We start from the raw sequence: 19605 nt of genomic DNA on the forward strand, positions 1-19605 counted from the left end.
AGCGCTATCTCTCCAAACTCGTAACACAATTACCTCAAATTCACGTCACAGGGCAACATACTCACTAAATACAGATATGAAAGAACACAACTGCTCTGTCGATGAACCTTTAATTATAGAACTGCATCCACACGCAGCCAACACTGACTTTATTTGTCCCAACGACACAGACTACAAACAGCAGACTCACACACACTTAGTGTCAGGCAGAACAACGCACAATGAACGTGTTACACAGCCACACCCAATGGTGATCTGCTCCACATTACAGTGCTCCACACTAACGATATCTGAACCAATCAATACAATCTTTCACAAACTTCCACAAGATCTAAAGCGGCACAAGTTACAAATCAACAAACTAATTTTGACAGTGAACTAGTTTTTAATCTTCACATGACAGAGAAAAGGGTTTGATGTGAGAAATAGTGTCGTTTGAAAGGATTGAATCTGAACTGTGTGTCTCACCTGCTCACTTTGGTCAAGTCTGTCCCCAGTATCAGCAGATTGATGAGAGTTTCTCTTTTTTCTGATCAATTGAACCAAATAACAAACAATATACATAATAATGGAGTGGATATAATATAACAGGACAGATTTTCAGGAACTCATCGTATAAGGCTTTTGTGGAACAGATTTGCTCACCTGATCAGTAGGAACACGGAGAGGAGAGTCAGAGCGAGGAAAACTGCAGCAGCTGATCCAATGAGTGCTGATCTCCATGATCCAGGTGAAACTATGATGAAATAACTTTTACTTTATCATTTCACAAATAACAATACTTAATGGTGCAGGACGAAGCATTTACAAAAACTACTTTTGGTCATGTTTGCTAAACCTGTGTCGATGTTCTGATTCAATATTTTCTTATGAAGCATTTTGAAGATTTCTGAGCTCTCAGAGTGGCCTGTTTGTGGACTTGTCTCTTAAACTCTTTATGAGCCACTGCTCCCCCTGCTGGGAGGTGTATGTGTGACATGTGCACAGGAGCAGGGTTTTCTTTTCACCACAGTCTGTCTGCTGAGAGCTGTTTGCTCGTCATGTGAATGTGCACAGTGAAGGAAATATCTTTCAAGTTTACTGAGGATGGTGAAAACTTTATGGATGTTTTTACTGACACTGGGTGGATTCCTCTTTGTGCTGCTGATGATCTGACTGTGAATATTTATGTGGCAGAAGTCAAACGACCCATATCTGCACATTTAAAATGTAAAGGACAAAGAATGGCTAAAGTCAATACACAGGTCCAGAACCTTTAAAGGTGTTAGGACTTCACTTGACTCACCTGCTCCAACAGTCAGATGTAAGGTGGTGTTACTACGTCCGTGTGTGTTCTGGGCCACACACTGATACTTTCCACCATGTTCAGCTGTGATATTAGTGATGGTGAAGATTTGTCCTGATGCTGTTGGTGAGTCCTCGTCCTCCTTGTACCAGGTGTAGTGAGCTGCTGGGTTAGCATCACTGCTGCAGGTCAGAGTCACTGAGCTGCCCTCCATGATCTCACCAGAGGGACTCACTGACACAGAGGGAGGCTTTGGAGCGTCTGAAAAATATGTCATAAGGGAATGTCATCGCTATGAGTTTAGAAAATGAAGTCATATAGTGTAGCTATGCAACAACAGATGTTTTCACCCCAGTGTGTTTGTTTGTTGGTTGTTGATTTTAAACAAGATTACACAAACACTAGTGAGTCGATTAGCATGAAACTTGGAGGTAGGATGAGGAACGGGTCAGGGAAGAACTCAGTAAAGTTTGGTGTGAATCCAGATAAGGGGGCGGACCCAGGAACCTTCTGTAGGATTGCAAGACAGAGCTGGGTTTCATGGACATGTGGATGTTGTCTACTCACACTGGACGTCTAAGTGTAGAGACGTGGAGTTGATCCGTCCGTACTGATTCTCAGACTTGCAGGAGTAGACCCCGCTGTCCCCAGAGCTGATGGAGGAGAGACGATAAACACCCTCTGGTCCTTGAAGCAGAGTTCGGTTCTCCTTGTACCAGGTGTAGTTAGCTGCTGGGTTAGCATCACTGCTGCAGGTCAGAGTCACCGAGCTGCCCTCCATGATCTCACCAGAGGGACTCACTGACACAGCATCTGGATTTACATGGAATTTAATGGATTTGAAGAATATTGCAGTATCTGGAATTTTGAAGATGTGCAAAACCTCTCGGCTTTGGAAAAATATTTACTCACATTTCACATTTATTAAGACACGTTTAGACGTTGTCTTCCCCAGCGCATTCTCAGCTGTGCAGTAATATTCTCCAGAGTCAGACAACGGGATGGAGCTGAAAACCAGCTGAGCTGCTCTGTTGAGCAAAGTCTGGTTCTCCTTGTACCAGGTGTATGCAGGGGGTGGGTTAGCATCACTGCTGCAGGTCAGAGACACCGAGCTGTCCTTCAGAATGTCTCCAGGTTGACTCAGCTGCACTAAAGGAACCTTCGGAGCATCTGCAGGATATAATCACATCTTTACATGAGAATGTGGCTTCAAAGAATATAGTCTTTTAATGGTTTGCAGCCATCCCTGGTTCTCAGCATCTTTAGAAGAGTGTTTGATTTACTTTGGACACAGGACGGCCCCTTTAGTGTTTAGTAGTTTTAACCAAGTAATTATTGTTTGTATTAAATACAGACTTCATAAAACTGAGCATGTCACCTCTGTCTTAGGAATCACTGAGTGGGATTTGCATGTGACCTATTCACATACATGCAAAATCTGAAGGGAAAAGTGGAAGTGAAAATGGAAGATGAGCCACTGTGATTAAAGCTTTTTCACACTTTCTGTTATCTTGTCTTTCTCTGTGTGTGGATGGGTGGGGAGAATCGGTTATATTTGCTTTATTGCTCTTAGTCTATATTCTGTTGGATATGAAAAGTGCTTTAATAACTAAGTTTAATTTGGTCTAATATAGAAAATCACCAGGCTCAACCTGTCAAGTTTCCACTTTGGACATTTTGGAGTCAACTCACACACAGGGGACGAGTGGTGATGCTCATAAGCACAGGAATAGTTGTTTTCAGGGTGAAGGAATCCCCTGAAAGTTGGAGACTTTTCCCCGTGAACTTCTCTTCCATTCTTGAACCAGACAAAGGAGGGACGACCAGAGAGAAGACAGCTGCTGTGACAAGTCAGTGTTGGACCAATCGGAGAACAGTTCACCTGAACATCTGGATCTGTCAACAGAAAACACACATAGAGCTGCTGTGGGACCACAGGTTGAGAACCAGTGAACAACACAGTGACTTAGTGTTCCTCAGTAGGGGAGAGCGGTGTAATGTGGGACATTTTTTACATTTGCTCCCCTCTAGGCGAGCTAAACTGATATATCAGTAAAATTTACACATTTCCTATTAATTCAGGATGATTCACATTGTTTCTCTGTCCAATTGGCAGGGACAGGGATATTGTTTTTCTCTGCGTATTCAAATGCCAGTTCACTGCACTTAACTGGATCAAGGCCATGGAACTGGTCAGCTAGTTGTTTCAAGTGTTTGACAAGCTCCTCCTCCATCTCATCTGTGAATATTCTCTTTACCTCAGCTACTGCACCCCAGGCTACTGATTTTACTTTCCCTTTCTCTTTTTTCTTTATGAATCTTTTGAGGGTTGTCTTATCAATATTTCTATCCCTTCCAGCTTTTCTTAAGGACTTCTTTCCTTGCATGACCTCAGCGGCTGCACTCTCCATCTCTGCGAGGGGTGTTTGGCCCCAGGTTGTCTTCCTGGTGTAGTTTCTTGGCATGATGGCTTTTCTACAATGTTTATGACATTAAAAATAAAACATATATAATGTAATATAACACTAAAATATGTTTAAGACTAAACCTAACTTGTGCTTCATGTCTCACTTTACCCCGAAGCCACCATTTTTGAAAAACAACATCTCTTATCAATTCAGGCTAATCTTCAGCTAGCATCAATCACATGGTTTTATATGTTGGAAGTTCACCAACATGTATGATATAAGTTTTTCTACCTGATTCAATTTGTTTTGAAACAACAGTTGATTAAGTTCAAAGCAAGAAAATGTACTATTACATGCAAAAAAAATTGTGAAAAAACATACTTTCCACAGCACCTGCACCAACTTCTCCTTCATGGCAAGGGGGGAATGGGAGGGGCTTGAAAACATAATAGTCACATGACCACAAATGTGTTCCGTTGCCTAGATACAGGGGGTGTTTCACATCACCTGATGTCCCACATTACCCCGCTCCCCCCTACCTGTGACAGTCAGAGTTGTGCCAGGGAAACTTCTGTCCCATTCAAACCACTGTGATTTGAATGTGAAGCGATACTGGGCTGAATCACTCAGTCTCAGGTTCATTATTCTCAGAGTGGAGCGCCCTGGCTCTGGATCAAGGACCTGAACACGATGTGTGAACTCTGGGTCTTTGAGTAAGTCCACAGCTTGAGGACGATACAGCTGCACATCCTCACGCTCAGCAACCAACCAGGACTTAGATGTGATAGGATTAGATTGACTGCTGTAACTGCAAGAGATGTCCACTGAGGAGCCTTTAAAGGCACAGATGTTCCTGTCGGTGTAATTCACTCTGTTGCATGAATTTCCATGGACACCTGAAAAACAAAAACCTTTTGACTATCACCATGAAAACTGAAATCTTTACTGCTGTATTTAACAATAATTCATAGATGACTGTTTCCCATGTCAGGAAATAAACAATACAGGAAAGATGCTACATTTTGCTTTACAGTAAAGACGATGATGTTTTGAATTCCAGCTGTAGATCTGTGGTTGTATTTGTGATTTGCTTTCATCACCTCCACCAGGAGGTTATGTTTTCACCCCAGTCTGTTGTCTGGTTGGTGTGCGTGCACAACAACGCAACAGTTACTGGAAAGACGTTGGTGCAGATCCAGGATTTTATTTTTACTCTCTTTAGCATTGTAAGAAGTGTTTTTCAAAATGTCCACGTTTTCCCAGATTCAAATTCATGGATCTTGATGGAGAAGATCCGACATATTTAGAGGCCTGATATCGAGGAGTGTGTGAAATATAGAGCAGCTTGATTGAATTGAATGGACTGTTGGGCCTTGGTGGAGGAATGTGCTCTACTGCTACTCCCACTCTAGTTTGGAGTCATTCAAATTCATTGTTCAACTGCAGAATATTTATCATAAAGGTGTGATAACAAACATCTTATGAATCAATGACAATGTTCTTTTAATATATGATATGTCAGCTGATGTGTCAGATTTGTTTTACTCTGCATCAGCCCTCAAGTCCATTTCTGACTCTCGTCAGTGTTTTAGCTCAGAAGGTTAAAGAGCAGAACATCATTGGTCATTGGAAGAAGTAAACTCACACACTGGAGCAGAGGGGAAATCCTCGTGGCCTCTCACAGCACAGGAAATACTGTCTCTTGAATAAAAGTAGTCGTTATAAGATTTTTCTCCCGATGTCTTTTGTCCGTTCTTGAACCAGATGTAGGACAGACTGGGAGTTGGAGAACAACTGGTTTGACACTCCACACGTGACCATGAACAGTCATCCCTCCAGCAAGCTGATAATTTTGTGGTGAGCACCTGGACACCTGTGTAAGTAAAGAAACACACACATCATTTTAGACAGAGCTGTCCACATAAACAAACCATAGATTCACTGTTTCCAACTGAAATGTTACCTGTGACAGACAAGGAGACTCCAGGTGAACCAGTAAATCTCCCAGTAGGTTGGTTTGTTGTGAACCTGAACTGGTACACATCAGAGTCGCTGTCTCTCAGGTCTGTGATGGTCAGAGTGCAGGCCTGGTTTCCACAGTCATACTTCACACGACCTGTGTACTCAGAGGCTGATCTCAGATCCACAGGTTGACCATCCTGCACTTTAGTAAACCAGAACGTTTTCTCCACTGCAACATCATGGCCATCTATTCTGGATGGGTGCCAGTAGGAGCCGCGTATTTGCACCTGTGATCCTTTTACAGCACAGATCTGAGTCGGAGTGCACCTCACCCCCCAGGGATCCTTACCCTGCACCACTGTAACCACAGAACAAACTAGAATTACCACCCTGCTGTAGGATGCCTCCACCCACTAGAGCATTTTCAGTCTGTGTTCCTCTTTCCAGAATCATATGAGGTCACTGTGACGTTTGAGCTTTGAAATGTGATTAGTTCAAATTTACACTTTCTCTAAAGGCAGACTAGAAACATCATGATCGAGAGGCCAGGAACAGGTTTCATGAGGCCACTGTGACCTTGACCTTCAACCACCAAAACCTCATCAGTTCATCTTTGAGTCCAAGTGATGAACATTTGAACCAAATTTGAAGAAATTCCCTCAAAGGGATCTTGAGATATTACGTTCACAAGAATCAGACAATGAGACGACCTGAACACAAGATGCCTGAGGTCACTGGGTGTCACCGGCTCTGAAACACATTTCCATGAGCAGCATTTCAACGAATGCATCGAGAGGAGAGGAATTCAGTCATGATAATAATAAAAATTTTTATTATAATAACATGTTTCAGACTCTGTTGTATTTTGAGCTTTAGACCTCGATCTGCCTGAAATAAAATTTCACCTTTGATACAAATTAATACTGATGATAATTCATTCATATATTTTCTTTCTGCATCACTTTACAGGTGGTGATCTGAAAATTAATGAATGGTTCATTTATATTTTTACTTCTTTCTCAAACTCACTTCAGGTGAATCAGAAGTCTGAGTGTAAAATAGAGTGACAACATGAATGTAGAGGTACAGTACCTGTCACAGTGAGAAGAAGGACAACAAATCCACTGGCTGCTGCAGTTACACTCATAGTAGCTGCTGCTCTCGTCTGTGACTTCAAACAAGAAAAACGTCCACAGATAAATAATGTGCACAAGATGAAACTCAGTCACATCACAGACACGTCTACCTACAACACAGAAGAGTCTGAGAATAAAGACAGATTCTGAAAGATAAAGATAAATTTAAACTATTTATTACCCCCCTCCTTCCTTCCTCTTTCCTCTGAACTGCGTGCTGAGCTCGATGGTGTTAAATCAAATCTAGAGCAGTAACTTGTGTTTTGCACAAACTGTGAATTTCCTCATTTTACAGAGTGTTAGAAATTACCTTAGTGGCTCTTCCCATCAATCCTGAATCATGCTCAACTGAAGCTGTAAGCAGCGTTGAACAGCCAGTTGAAGCAGAGGTTTACTTTTCTCACCCGTCCGACACTGCACGATTGAGAAAGATGCTAATTCCAGTGTGGAGTGTGCAGCTGTGTACATGCTTCCTGTGTCCACTATGTGGCAGCGGAGAACACACCCTGCACGCACTATGCTGCTGTAAATCAAGAGTACAACACACCATGAACATTCCTTGTGAACAGAATGGTAATTAACACAAGGGTTACTTCCAGTGACCAGTAGGTGGCACAGTGACTGGGACTGAATATGAATGATTTGAAAAAGAGAGAGAGAGAGAGAGAGAGAGAGAGAGAGAGAGAGAGAGAGAGAGAGAGAGAAGAGAGAGAGAGAGAGAGAGAGAGAGAGAGAGAGAGAGAGAGAGAGAGAGAGAGAGAGAGAGAGAGAGAGAGAGAGAGAGAGAGAGAGAGAGAGAGATCTGTGGTAAATCCACATCAGCAGCTAGATTTCACCCTTGGGAAATGATGTTTGTCAGCATGTCACAATGAGGGATGTAAATCATAGATTAGTTAAGACCTTGGCTTCCTTCCTCTTTTCATCATTGCAGTTTTTTTCGATTGCTTAAGCACGATTTTCAAAACAGGGCCCGGTGTTTCAAACACTAAACACAATCAGCACAACCACACACACAATCAGCAGAACACCTCAGATCCTTTGCAAAACGAAACACTCTTGTAAAAACTATACACTTATTTATCAAAACCATATTTTTTTACTATATGAAACACACACGCTTCATATGACTTAATTCTGTTTGAGCCAGTTACACACTGCTGTTGCTAACCTCAAACACTTAGCAATTCCAGTTCTCAGTGATTAGAGTTCTATAAGTGAAGTACTGAGAAAGTGCAAATATACAATAAATTCAGCAAACACTACACAAGACCATGCTGCAGTCCCATGAAAATTGAATGTATTTCTTTCCATATCCCCAAATCAGTCAACATGTCAACATGGAGAATCACAACAAAACATGTCCCAGTTTTCATGCAACTACAGGAGTGTGCATAACACTGTAAGCTCCACAAATATCAGACAAGCTGAAAATTCTGTATCCAGTACAGTTTCAATGAGGGGTACCTGAGCCTGGGGCTGGAGATCATTAAGCCTCCACCGCCATGCCGAGAAAAACTCTTTGATTGGGTTTAGAGACGGAGAGTATGGTGGAAGGTATGGTACTGTAAACTGTGGATGGTGTTGAAACCAGTTCTGGACCAGAGTAGAGCGTTGGAATGACACATTGTCCCAGATGACAATAGATTGCATCTGGTGCGTGTGGTTTACTGCTGTGATGATGTTGTGTAATCGGTCCAAACATGTGAGAATGTGAGTTGTGTTGTAAGGGCCCATGTTGGCGTGACGGAGGAGGACCACATTCTGTGTAGTGGCAGCACAAAAGGTGATGTTACCACCACGTTTTCCTGGGACATTGATTATAGCCCCGTGGCCAATGATATGTCTGCCTCTCCTTTTTGATTTTGTCCTATGAACCCTGCCTCATCTATGTATATGAATTCATGCGATTTCCTCATCATCCATCTGTAAAACTCTCAGAAATACAGTGAAAGACAAGATTGTGTAGTTCAGCATAGGTCTGGAATACAGTACATTTACATTATGAAAGTTATGTGAGCAGTATGCAACATCACACACAACATCATTACTAATGCCGCAGCCGCAGCCTTCTCCTCCTCCGAGGATTCCCCCTCTCACCCTCACTCTTCTTCTTTTTTGAGCACAAGCTCCATTTTGGTTGAAAACAGGTGAACTCAGCTGCTGCATTTTTAAAGTGCTTAAACCTGATTGGTGTGTCTACAATTAAGCAATCATGTGTTTGAACACCTGATGGATGTGTTTAACCAATTGGCCCATAGGGGTGGTCATTTGACAGTCAGTGCTTAGGAATTGCAAGTAAGTGACATCTTGATATACTTCTATGTTTAATGTATACAAGTGTGTTTAGTGTTTTGCAGATCACTGTGTGTATTGTTTTGCAAAAAGTGTGAAGCTGACATTGTGCTTATAGTGGTGCAGATCTGGGCCCATGTTCTGCTACATGAGTCTCAGGTTTGATAATTGTGTTATACTTTTGATTTCAGTGTTTATGCAATCGAAAAAAACTGTAACATGCACGAACGGACAAACACCAGTAAATCCCCTCGTTAAAATAAAGAAATGTTCTTTTATTTGGAAAACGGTGCGTGAATTTATTAAAATATATTTCATGCAAAAAACAGTGACTGTAGTTTTGTAGCCTGACAGTGAATCGAAAACTTTCTTTACTTTCTTGAGACTGGACTTTAAAAATCATGTTGAATTATTCTTTCTTTCAACCTCATGTTAGAAGTCAGTTCCTGTTTATTTACAGCTCCAGTCCATATGAAGACTGGGTCATGAAATCACATTGTAAAAGGTCATAATTATGCAAACTGTGTTCTTTACTCATTTCTCACAAGATCTTGTTTTGTCTGATACACGTGTAAAACTGTTCACTTGGGTAGACTGGACTTCATGAGCTCATGCACAGGTGCACGTGAGAAGGAGAGCGACAGAGGAACCATTGGCTGTTGGGTTAGATGGGCGGAGCCTCCCACTGTGCTCTGGTCACCATCCACAATGTCCCCATGGCTGCTTTTTCATCAGTTAATATGAAATCAGTTTTTTATAGGAAGTGCTTTAAAAGTATTATAGACTGTTGCTGTTCTTACTGTAACTTACAAAATAAGGTTTTCCATTACAACAGTGAGTCTATGACAGTGGTCAGTGCTCTCCACACTGATTGGACATTCATTCAGTTTAGACTTGTGACCTGCACCTAAAGCTTAAAAGGACAAACTCTGATTATTACCTTTACTGTATCAAGGTGGCACCGCCTGGCCCCACCTGGCCCCCCTTAGTAGCTCCACTGCACTGAGGCCATTACTCCGCAGGTCAACAAGTGACTTTGATCCTCTGATGTTTTCTAATCATCACATTTAGAACTGAACTTTATAAAAACCTGCTGAATTCATATTTATGTTCCTGGATGAACGGGGCGTCACTTCTTCTGCAGCAAAGAAGTTAAAACACTGTGTTACATCGGAATCTGTGTGTGTGTGTGTGTGTGTGTGTGTGTGTGTGTGTTGGTCTCTGTCCCTCTTCACACAAACTGATAACCACATGTGTTTAGTTATTAATCTATGATGTTGGATCATGACTCTGGATGGTTCTCTCACTTTAACCCTGATGTCCTGACTGTGTCACGTCTCGTGTTGTGTCGCAGGTTTAAACATGTGTCTCATGAACTCTAAAGTGAATCAAACCAACACAAAGTAAACATCAGTCCTTGAGGTGTCCTGATAACTTGTGATCAGTGCTGGTGTTTAATGTTAAAGTGTAAAGTGAGCGCAGGTCAGAGGAGGAGTGAGGAGGAAGCAGACTCCGACAGAGACTCTGACACAGACCGGATCTTTAACGAGTGTCTGTCCTGGAGCAGCGCTGTTAGAATTATTCAGAGTCCGAGTCGCGATACTTCTAAGAACAGAGAAATGTCCACAGCTCCAGTGCTCAGCTCTGTGCAGGAGACATGGAGGGAGGGAGGGTTCAGAGACTAGTCTAATCTCCCCACCTGATATTTCGATTATTTATTATATTTCAATATATTTGTTTGACAGGGAAGCTGTGAGCAAACAGGAATATAATATTAATTTATTTAAAAAAGGGCACTTTCTCTCAAGGAAGGAAAAGGGCAGTGGCTCCAGCCCCCTTTGGTGTCTATGTGTGCACATGCCAGCCTCCATCAATTCAATCGAGCTGCACCAGAGTTCAATCACTCATAGAAATCAGTCCTCTAAATAATCCTGACTGTTTCATCAGTCTCACAATTATAAAGAAAGTGACACAAACAGGCTCCTGGCTCCGCCCCTTTATAAGGATTCCTGCCCAAATTTAGTTTTTTAGTTTTCTGGTGTAATTCTGCATTATAACAAACAAACAAATAGATAAGGAGTGAAAGCAAAAGACCAAAAACATTTATTTAAGAAAGAATCATAAATTCACAATACATAAATTCATTATCCATGTAATAACCACATTAATATCATGTATAAGACTCAAGATAAGTCACGTGGTGTTACCACAGCCTCACAGGCTCATCACCAAGAAGTCCAACATAGTTCAGAGGGTAACAGCAAAAGAAAAAATCTATTGATTGCAGAAAAGATAACAACTTCAACAACAGGCCGGCAAAATGGACAAAGAAGGAAAACCCAACACACCAACCCACAAAGGGTCGTAGGACCTGAGAATCTTCCTTCAACCTAAACCAACATCAGAACTAAAAGTAACAAAAATAAAGCTGCAGAAACTGGTTGACTGGACCCATCAGAAAAGAAAAAGAAAAGACACAACACAACAATACTCTTGCTCTAAAGGTCATGCTGTACAAACTGCTGCAACTGGGGATGGAAAGAGAGATACTTCCTGTTTCCTCTCACATACTTACAGACATACATCAACCAATCACAGTGCACCTGAGGAGAAAAGAAAACAGGAAACCATGAGTAGAAAGGAAATGGACGGTGGTTTCCTCTTTATTTAAAAGCATGGTCTTTTAGTTTGAGGGCTGGACTTGCACGTTCAGATTTTGTGGTGTCTTACTCAAAACCCTGCGCTTGCACTCACACAGCTCCTGCTAGTGCTTAGGTTTGCTCTGCTTGTGCTCAAACTCTGCGCTTGCACTCAGATATTTTGTTGCTTGGACAGATTTCCTGTATTTAATAACTACACACTATGGTTTCTGTAAAACTCGCTTGTACCGATGTTCTCTGAAGTCGTCCATGTTGTTTATGTTTGTCCCAGTGGCTCTGACCTGATGCTTCCCACCAGCTCTTCTGTGTCTTCTGTCTGTGCTGCAGCAGCAACGTTCTCATACTCAGGACAGTTTTCTGACTGATGGGGGAGAGATGAGAAAATATTAATCCTCACTGAACTTTATTCATGAAAACTGCAAATAATCAAAGTTCATTCAAAACAGTTTGAACGTAGTTGCGCACCCTGTCCATTTGTTTGTTTGTCATCAGCAGGATTACACAAAAACTGATAAACTGATTTCCACAAAACTTGGTGGAAGGACGGGACATGGACCAAGAAAGAAGTGTCAACTGTGCGGGTAGAGTCCACACCATGGGTCTTAAAACAAAGGCCTGCAGGACATGCTGAAGCCAGCCTGGAGTCCTCTCCTAGCGGGGGAGATTTCCCCAGTGTCCTTCAGGGACCCCCATTGTATTCCTAGCCGCTCCTTGAAAGTTGAACCGTGACATTTCATTGGCTGAGAGCTAACAGAACCCCACGGCCCCCATCGGAAAGGGGCAGGCACCTTTCAGGTAATAAATACAGAAGAGCCCTGAAATCTCAGCTTTTTCCCTGCAGTGAAGACCTCTCCAGGTCTCTCCAGGTCTCTCCAGATGATTAAGTTGCTAAAGGACGCATCAAATGAACGTTTGTTTTATTTCATTTTCTTTATTTTTACCTTAAAAGTTGACGCTTTTATTTTGACAAGACTCTTTACTTAATTTTATTTTGAAGAGACAGCAGCAGAAGCCCCCTGTCGCTGGCCGAGCTCAGAGACATTCCCCACGATCTACGAACAACTCTGCCACAGTTGTTTCTTCCCTGCAGACGGACAAAGACCTTGTCAAGGAGCACGAGAAGAATCCGCTCCTTTCCGGCCGAGCCAGCGCCCCCGAGGCCACGGAAAACAATTCACTTCCTCTTTTCGGAATTCGCGCCACACCCGCGCATGAAAGCACCGCGAAGCTGTTCAAAGTAAGAGGCATATGTCTGGGCAGAGACTAGCTTTAATAATTAGCGTGTCATTATTGGAGTGTATGTTAAGTGTATGTTAAGTGTATGTTAAGACATGTTATTTTGTGTATGACCACCGTGTCGACTGTATTGAAGTGCCGTCGAGCCGTGACGAAGCATCCCTGGCCGCATTGTTATCGTCCAACCAAGTTTGCTGAAACTTTACCGATCAAAAGATCGGTACACAACGCCCGCTTGGGTACCGAGTGGTAAAGTCACTGTAAAAATGTCTCTGCCGTAGTTTGAGAGCTTTTCTGATCACTCCTTGCATATTTTTCTCTGCTAGATCAGAGTTTTTTCTAAAATTCCCTTGTTCAAAACTCCTGGTTCTAGTTTCAAACCACGAGGTAAATCAGATTCTCTATGTCCTAAATTAGCTTTGTTCAACTCTAGTGACCTACCGCCATCTTGACTTCGGCCTACTGGCGTCATTAACACAATCCTCCATTTTGAATCACGTGACTGCAGAGGTGTCAAAAGTATTCCCATTCATTACTCAAGCAGAAGTATAGATAGATACTAGGGTTTAAAAATACTTTTGTAGAAGTTCAACTCAAGCTTTTTACGTAAGTAAAAGTTTAGGTTTAGTGAGGTCCTCGGATCGGCCCGCCGGAGTCGGTAAGGGCCTGGCGCAGCGCCGAGAAGATGATCAAACTTGACTATCTATAGGAAGTAAAAGTCGTAACAAGGTTTCCGTAGGTGAACCTGCGGAAGGATCATTACCGGTACAGCCGGATTCGACTGCATGGCACCTAAAACCCCCCCACAGGTGCTCAAGGTCTCGCGCTGCGCCCCAGGGCCAGCGTGTCTCCCGAGGCCGGGGTTGTGTTGGTGTGGCACGCGAGTGCTCTACCACCTACCCCCCCACTCCTTCTATTTTTCTGTCTCCTCCACTTCGTCTGAGCTCTGTCCATGGCCGTGCGGTGCCTCCTTCTCCCACGCTCTTCCACCCCCACCTCCGTGCGCCTTTGCCGGCCTGCTCCAATGGCCGACGGACCTGACAGCGAGGCGCGTCAGCGGAGGCGGGAGGATGGCTGATGCTGCGAGGACGGTGCCGCACGCCGCACGCAGCTCTGGCTTTGCTCTCATCCTTTTCGGAACCCCTCCCATTGCGTTTGTTTGGCGGCCTCGGCCTGGCTGTCATCCCACGCGTGCGGCGGGCACCCAACTCAAACTCTCCTCATTCCTCCGGAGGGAGGAGGGGGGTTTAATGTCTCAAAAAAAAAAAGGGGTTTTTTTTGGTGTGTTTTTGAACGATGACAAAACGGAATGAAAACAAGAAAAAATGTGTATGTAACGAGGCTATTTTTAAAATGTAAGGAGTTGAAAGTACAGATATTTGTGTAAAAAAATGTAAGGAGTAGAAGTAAAAAGTCCTCTCAAAAATAAATACTCCAGTAAAGTATAGATACCCAAAATTTCTACTTAAGTAAGGTAACGAAGTATTTGTACTTCGTTACTTGACACCTCTGCGTGAGTGTACCACCATCTTGAATTCGGCCAGACTACGTCACCACGTGACTGCGTCATTACACCATTGCCACTCCCCCTTTCTCTCACAAACACACACACACACACAGACACACACCCACACACACACATAGATTTACCATCGGTGATACATGTGTGTTCTAAATTGTGATAAGTGCTGCTGTTGTTGTTATCTGTGATATAGTGTAATTCTAGTGTAATAAAAGTTTCTGTATCTTGTGATCATTTGTGCATATGCATGTGAATACAGCTGGATTATGATAGCTTGTGATCAAACTTAAAACCCTTCATTGTTCATTATACAATCATTAACATTAATTATTGAGATTATTAATTGAACCTTTATAAACCGAGACTGACCCTCACAGATTGACTGTTGGTCCCTGTTACCAGGGTTGTGCCCCGTCTTGATAAATTATAATTGCAGATTGTATTATTCTTAATTGATAATTTTATTGTTTTCATTAATTATTTAACTATTCTTAATTGATAACCGTATCATTTCTAATTGATTATTTTATTATTCCTAATTGATAGCTTTATCATTTTTAATAAATAATTTGTATTAGTTTAATAATCATATTTCATGATTATTAATAATTAGCCAACATCAAGTCTTACACAACACAACGCACCGTGACATCACCCATTGGTTTTTGAGCAGCTATTTTGAAGACTAGTTTTGACATGTTGTTCAGCGCCATCTTGGTTCTTTGAAACCAGAAGTTACCATATTTGGATGAGAGGGGGTGGAGCCTGACTCAGGGCCCAAGGACACTGCCCGCACACCTGAACCTGTGACCTGCACCCAGTACTAGCTGTCAATCACACGGTATCCATGACCCAATGCCTGTGGTGCTTTATGGTCTATTTGACTCTAAATGGATCAGTCACTTCACTTTCTAGACCCAGAGTCTACGTCCATTTTAATATACGGTCAATGGAAAGAACCTTTTACATTTTGGGGCAGATTCAGACAAAGTAGATGATCCAAGAAATGTTTGATCTCTTTCTCTAACATGGTGAGATGAAAACAGTGATATGGAGTCATTCTTTTGGCCTCACTGTCTCTCACCTCTATCATCTCCACAACTTCATTCACTTCTGATTTCAAGCTCAGAGTTTTCTTCATCCTGGATCGAAAACAACAACAAACACAACATTTGACAAAATTAACTTCATAACACTGAAACTAGTGTTTGAAGACATTTGAAGAAGACAGTAAACGAGCAGAGGGTGAACTGATGGATTTGTTTTACCTCGTCCACAGAGTCCAGACAAGCACTGGAACCAGCACGACCACCAGAGTCAGCCTGATGATATTCATGATTATCACTGACTTCCCTACACAACAGACAGGAGACATTAGCAGTGTGGTTAGACTGATGACTCAGTTTGCCAGGTGATGCTGTTGGTCAGTCAGTATTGTTCATGTGCAATATGATGGGCTTGATATACAGCTGGGACACATCTGGAAATCCTGAGTATTGAAGGCTTAACCCCTTACTGCCTGAATTAATTTCCAATTATATAACAAAAAAATGATTGGTGTTGTTGGCCTGTCATACAGATGATAAATTAAGTGAGGATTGTTAATTTCAATGTAGAATATACAATAGATATAATTTAGGTATGAGGCAAATTAGCGACTTTAGGCATAATGGGGCATAACCTTAATTTAACAAATTTTGGTATGTGGGTTATTATATTGATGTTGCTTTTGCTTGAAATTGAATATCAACATATGTTTTCTGTATAATCATTGCTGTTCCATCATAACAGTTTTTCAAATACAGCCTAATACCTCAAAGTAACTTTGCTGCACAGTATGTATTTTCCACTCCGACCACTAGATGGCGGCAGAGTGCTTCCAATACCTTCCTTGGTATGTGTAGTATTTGCACCATCAGGCACAATCGTCATCTTGGCGGCATTAAGACCGGAATGGGGTTTGAGGCAAATTTGCGACATTCGTCTACAAGGGTTTAAGGTTCTGGTGCAATGAAAAGGAGGGGGGGGGGGGGGGGGGGGGGTTGTAGGCTGTAAAAGTCAGAGTGCTAAAATCACCTGCTCCAACAGTCAGATGAAAAGTGGTGTAACTACGTCCTTGTGTGTTCTGGGCCTCACACTGATACTTTCCACCATGTTCAGCTGTGATATTAGTGATGGTGAAGATTTGTCCTGATGCTGTTGGTGAGTCCTCGTCCTCCTTGTACCAGGTGTAGTTAGCTGCTGGGTTAGCATCACTGCTGCAGGTCAGAGTCACTGAGCTGCCCTCCATGATCTCACCAGAGGGGCTCACTGACACAGAGGGAGGCTTTGGAGCATCTGAAGGAAAGATTATATTAACACACAGGATGAGAATACAATCAAAACACTCTCTGTATTATTTGTTAAAAGTTTAAATTTGAATTATTTCCACATTATTGTAGCTTCATGAGACGTAAACTCACCCAATGTAGGAGAAGGGAAACGCTCCTGTCCTTCTATAGCACAGTGATAGCTGTCTTCAGCATTAAAGTGTCGGAGGTGAAAGTATTTTTTTCGTCCAACAGGTTTATTGTTATTGTACCAAACGTAGGAAAGATGATCAGGGAGCTGACACCTGCTGTGACAGGTCAGCTCTGTCCAGGTAGAAAATGGATTGGCTGTTGATCTCCTCACATGTACCTGGAGCTGAGGGTCTGTGAACAAACATGTGATTTTATTTCAACATACACACTAACATTTCAAACTGACTCTCATGAAAATGTTACCTGTGACAGACAGAGTGACTCCAGCTGAACCAGTTAAACTCCCAGTAGGTTGGTTTGTTGTGAACCTGAACTTGTACACAGCTGAGTCGCTCTCTCTCAGGTTAGAGATTCTCAGAGTGCACGTGTTGTTTTCACAGAGATTCTCCACACGACCTGAATACTCTGGATCAGTCCTTAGATCAACGTGAATCCCATTACTCTCTTTAATGAACCAGAAATTTTCCTGAACTGCAGTATCATGGTTATTAAATGTGGATGGGTATGTGTAGGTACAGTTAATGTCCACTGTTGATCCTCTGAAGGCACAGATCTCAGTAGAAGTGTAACTCACATCCCAGCCATTCTGACTCACCACTGTAACACAGAGAACATCAGAGAATCAGAAGATGAACTTTTATATTTATAAAACCAGCTCCATGTATTTTCTCTGGTGAATCACCAGTCGGCAGGTTTTGATTTTAAGTTTAAAACCAAACTTATGAGAAACATGAACAATAGAGTGTGATAAGAACGACCTAAAATGACACCAAAATCTTTGAGAAAAATGTATTTGACTTTTTAGATTGGTCCATGTCCTTCCCACTAACATGGAAGAGACAGAATGTATGTTCTATACTGCAGCCAGCCACCAGGGGGCGATCACAATGCTTTGGCTTCACTTCTGGGGAGCAGTCATGTCTTCTTTCTTTATTTACACAAGCAGAATACTAGTACTAGTACTACACTAGTTTTTCACTACTGACAGTAGTATCCCAAGAGTTCAATGTGCCCATGCAGAAAAAAGTATTTAAAGACACATGAAGTTATGGTACAATGCATTATCTTAAATACTCCAGTAGATGGTGCTGTTAGTGAAATACTGTAGATTAAACTCACACATTGAAGGAGAGCGGAAATCCTCGAGTCCTTTAACAGCACAGGAAACTCTGTCTGCAGATTGAAAATGACCTGAATAAGATTCTCCTTCCTTCCTCTTCTGTTGATTCTTGTACCAGACGTAGTTCAGATCATCAGGAAGACGACAACTGCTCTGACACCTGAGCTCTGCCCAGATAGAAGAGTCATAACTATTCTTCACTGATGCTCTCACCTGCACATGCAAATCTGTGTGTGAGAATAAGGAATTCATTTCAGTCCAAACTGAAACACACACATGCATATAAAAGTGCCCAGACACACTCAAGTGAACCAAACAAGATGTAGGAAATAAATGAATGAATGTTCAGATGTAAATGTTACCTGTGACTGACAGAGTGACTCCAGCTGAACCAGTAAAACTCCCAGTAGGTTGGTTTGTTGTGAACCTGAACTTGTACACAGCTGAGTCTCTCTCTCTCAGGTTAGAGATTCTCAGAGTGCACTTGTTGTTTCCACAGAGATTCTCCACACGAACTGAATACTCCGGATCAGTCCTTAGATCAACATGAATCCCATTACTCTCTTTAATGAACCAGAAAGTTTCCTGAACTGTAGTATCATGGTTATTAAATGTGGATGGGTATGTGTAGGTACAGGTAATGTCCACTGTTGATCCTCTGAAGGCACAGATCTCAGTAGTAGTGTAACTCACACTCCAGCCATTCTCACACTGCACCACTGTAACACAGAGAATCAGATTCATAACCACACCAGAGAACACTTAGTTTACTTTTTACTTTCTGTAGAAACACATTTCCATGAGCAGCATTCCATAGCATTTCAACTAATGATTCCACACACTGATGACAAGTCATCGAGAGGAGAGGAACTCAGTCATGATTATACTAATAATACTAATCCTACTACTACTAATAATAATAATAATAATTATAGTTATAATAATAACATGTTTCAGACTCTGTAATATTTTGAGCTCTAGACGATAGAAACTTCTAAACAAAGATACAAATTAATACTGATGAGGATTTGTGTAGTTGTTTGTTGTTGTTTTCATCTCTCCTCCTCCCCTTCTCTGTTTCCCTTGGCAGTTGCTGTGAGCGCTAGGGGCGTGGCTGGTTCCCTGCAGCGGACGAGGCGCACCTGCACTCAATCCCAATCTTCCCCACTATAAAGATCTGGTCCGCTCAACAAGCCGGCGCCAGATTATTCCATAGATCTGGGTAGTTGTCTCGCTGATGCTCTCAACCTTCACGTCTTGTGTTATATCGTGGACTAATTCTTCTCTCTTGCTTGCTCCACGCAGAACCTCCGTGTGCCTCTTCGCTCGGCTGTCATCCTCGCCTCTCCGTTGATCCTCCAGCCAGCCTGCACCCTGCCGCTCCAGCCTGTACCTGCCTACAGTCAAATAAACTGTTACCTTCTTTTCACTATCTGCTCCTCCGTGTCTGCTTTGGGGTCCG

At 42.3% G+C, this 19605-nt stretch overlaps 2 protein-coding genes across 2 annotated transcripts in view; both read right to left on the reverse strand.

Moving 5' to 3' along the window:
• LOC128437523 (B-cell receptor CD22) overlaps window positions 1-19605 on the reverse strand; it is a 175553-nt gene that overhangs the window by 93331 nt on the left and 62617 nt on the right. Inside the window, exons 5-7 of the mRNA XM_053419716.1 lie at window positions 2978-3181; window positions 2198-2455; window positions 1853-2098 (exon numbers count right to left, since the gene is read on the reverse strand). Coding sequence (XP_053275691.1) covers window positions 1853-2098; window positions 2198-2455; window positions 2978-3181 — 708 coding nt within the window. The remainder of the gene's footprint in view (window positions 1-1852; window positions 2099-2197; window positions 2456-2977; window positions 3182-19605) is intronic.
• The window catches only part of LOC128437417 (uncharacterized), a 63793-nt gene continuing 49181 nt past the window's right edge, over window positions 4994-19605 (reverse strand). Inside the window, exons 2-3 of the mRNA XM_053419573.1 lie at window positions 5657-5918; window positions 4994-5566 (exon numbers count right to left, since the gene is read on the reverse strand). Of these exons, the coding sequence (XP_053275548.1) occupies window positions 5310-5566; window positions 5657-5918 (519 nt within the window). The 3' untranslated portion in view covers window positions 4994-5309. The remainder of the gene's footprint in view (window positions 5567-5656; window positions 5919-19605) is intronic.

This window comes from Pleuronectes platessa, chromosome 3 (assembly GCF_947347685.1).
Source record: "Pleuronectes platessa chromosome 3, fPlePla1.1, whole genome shotgun sequence".
Classification (NCBI taxonomy): Eukaryota; Metazoa; Chordata; class Actinopteri; order Pleuronectiformes; family Pleuronectidae; genus Pleuronectes; species Pleuronectes platessa.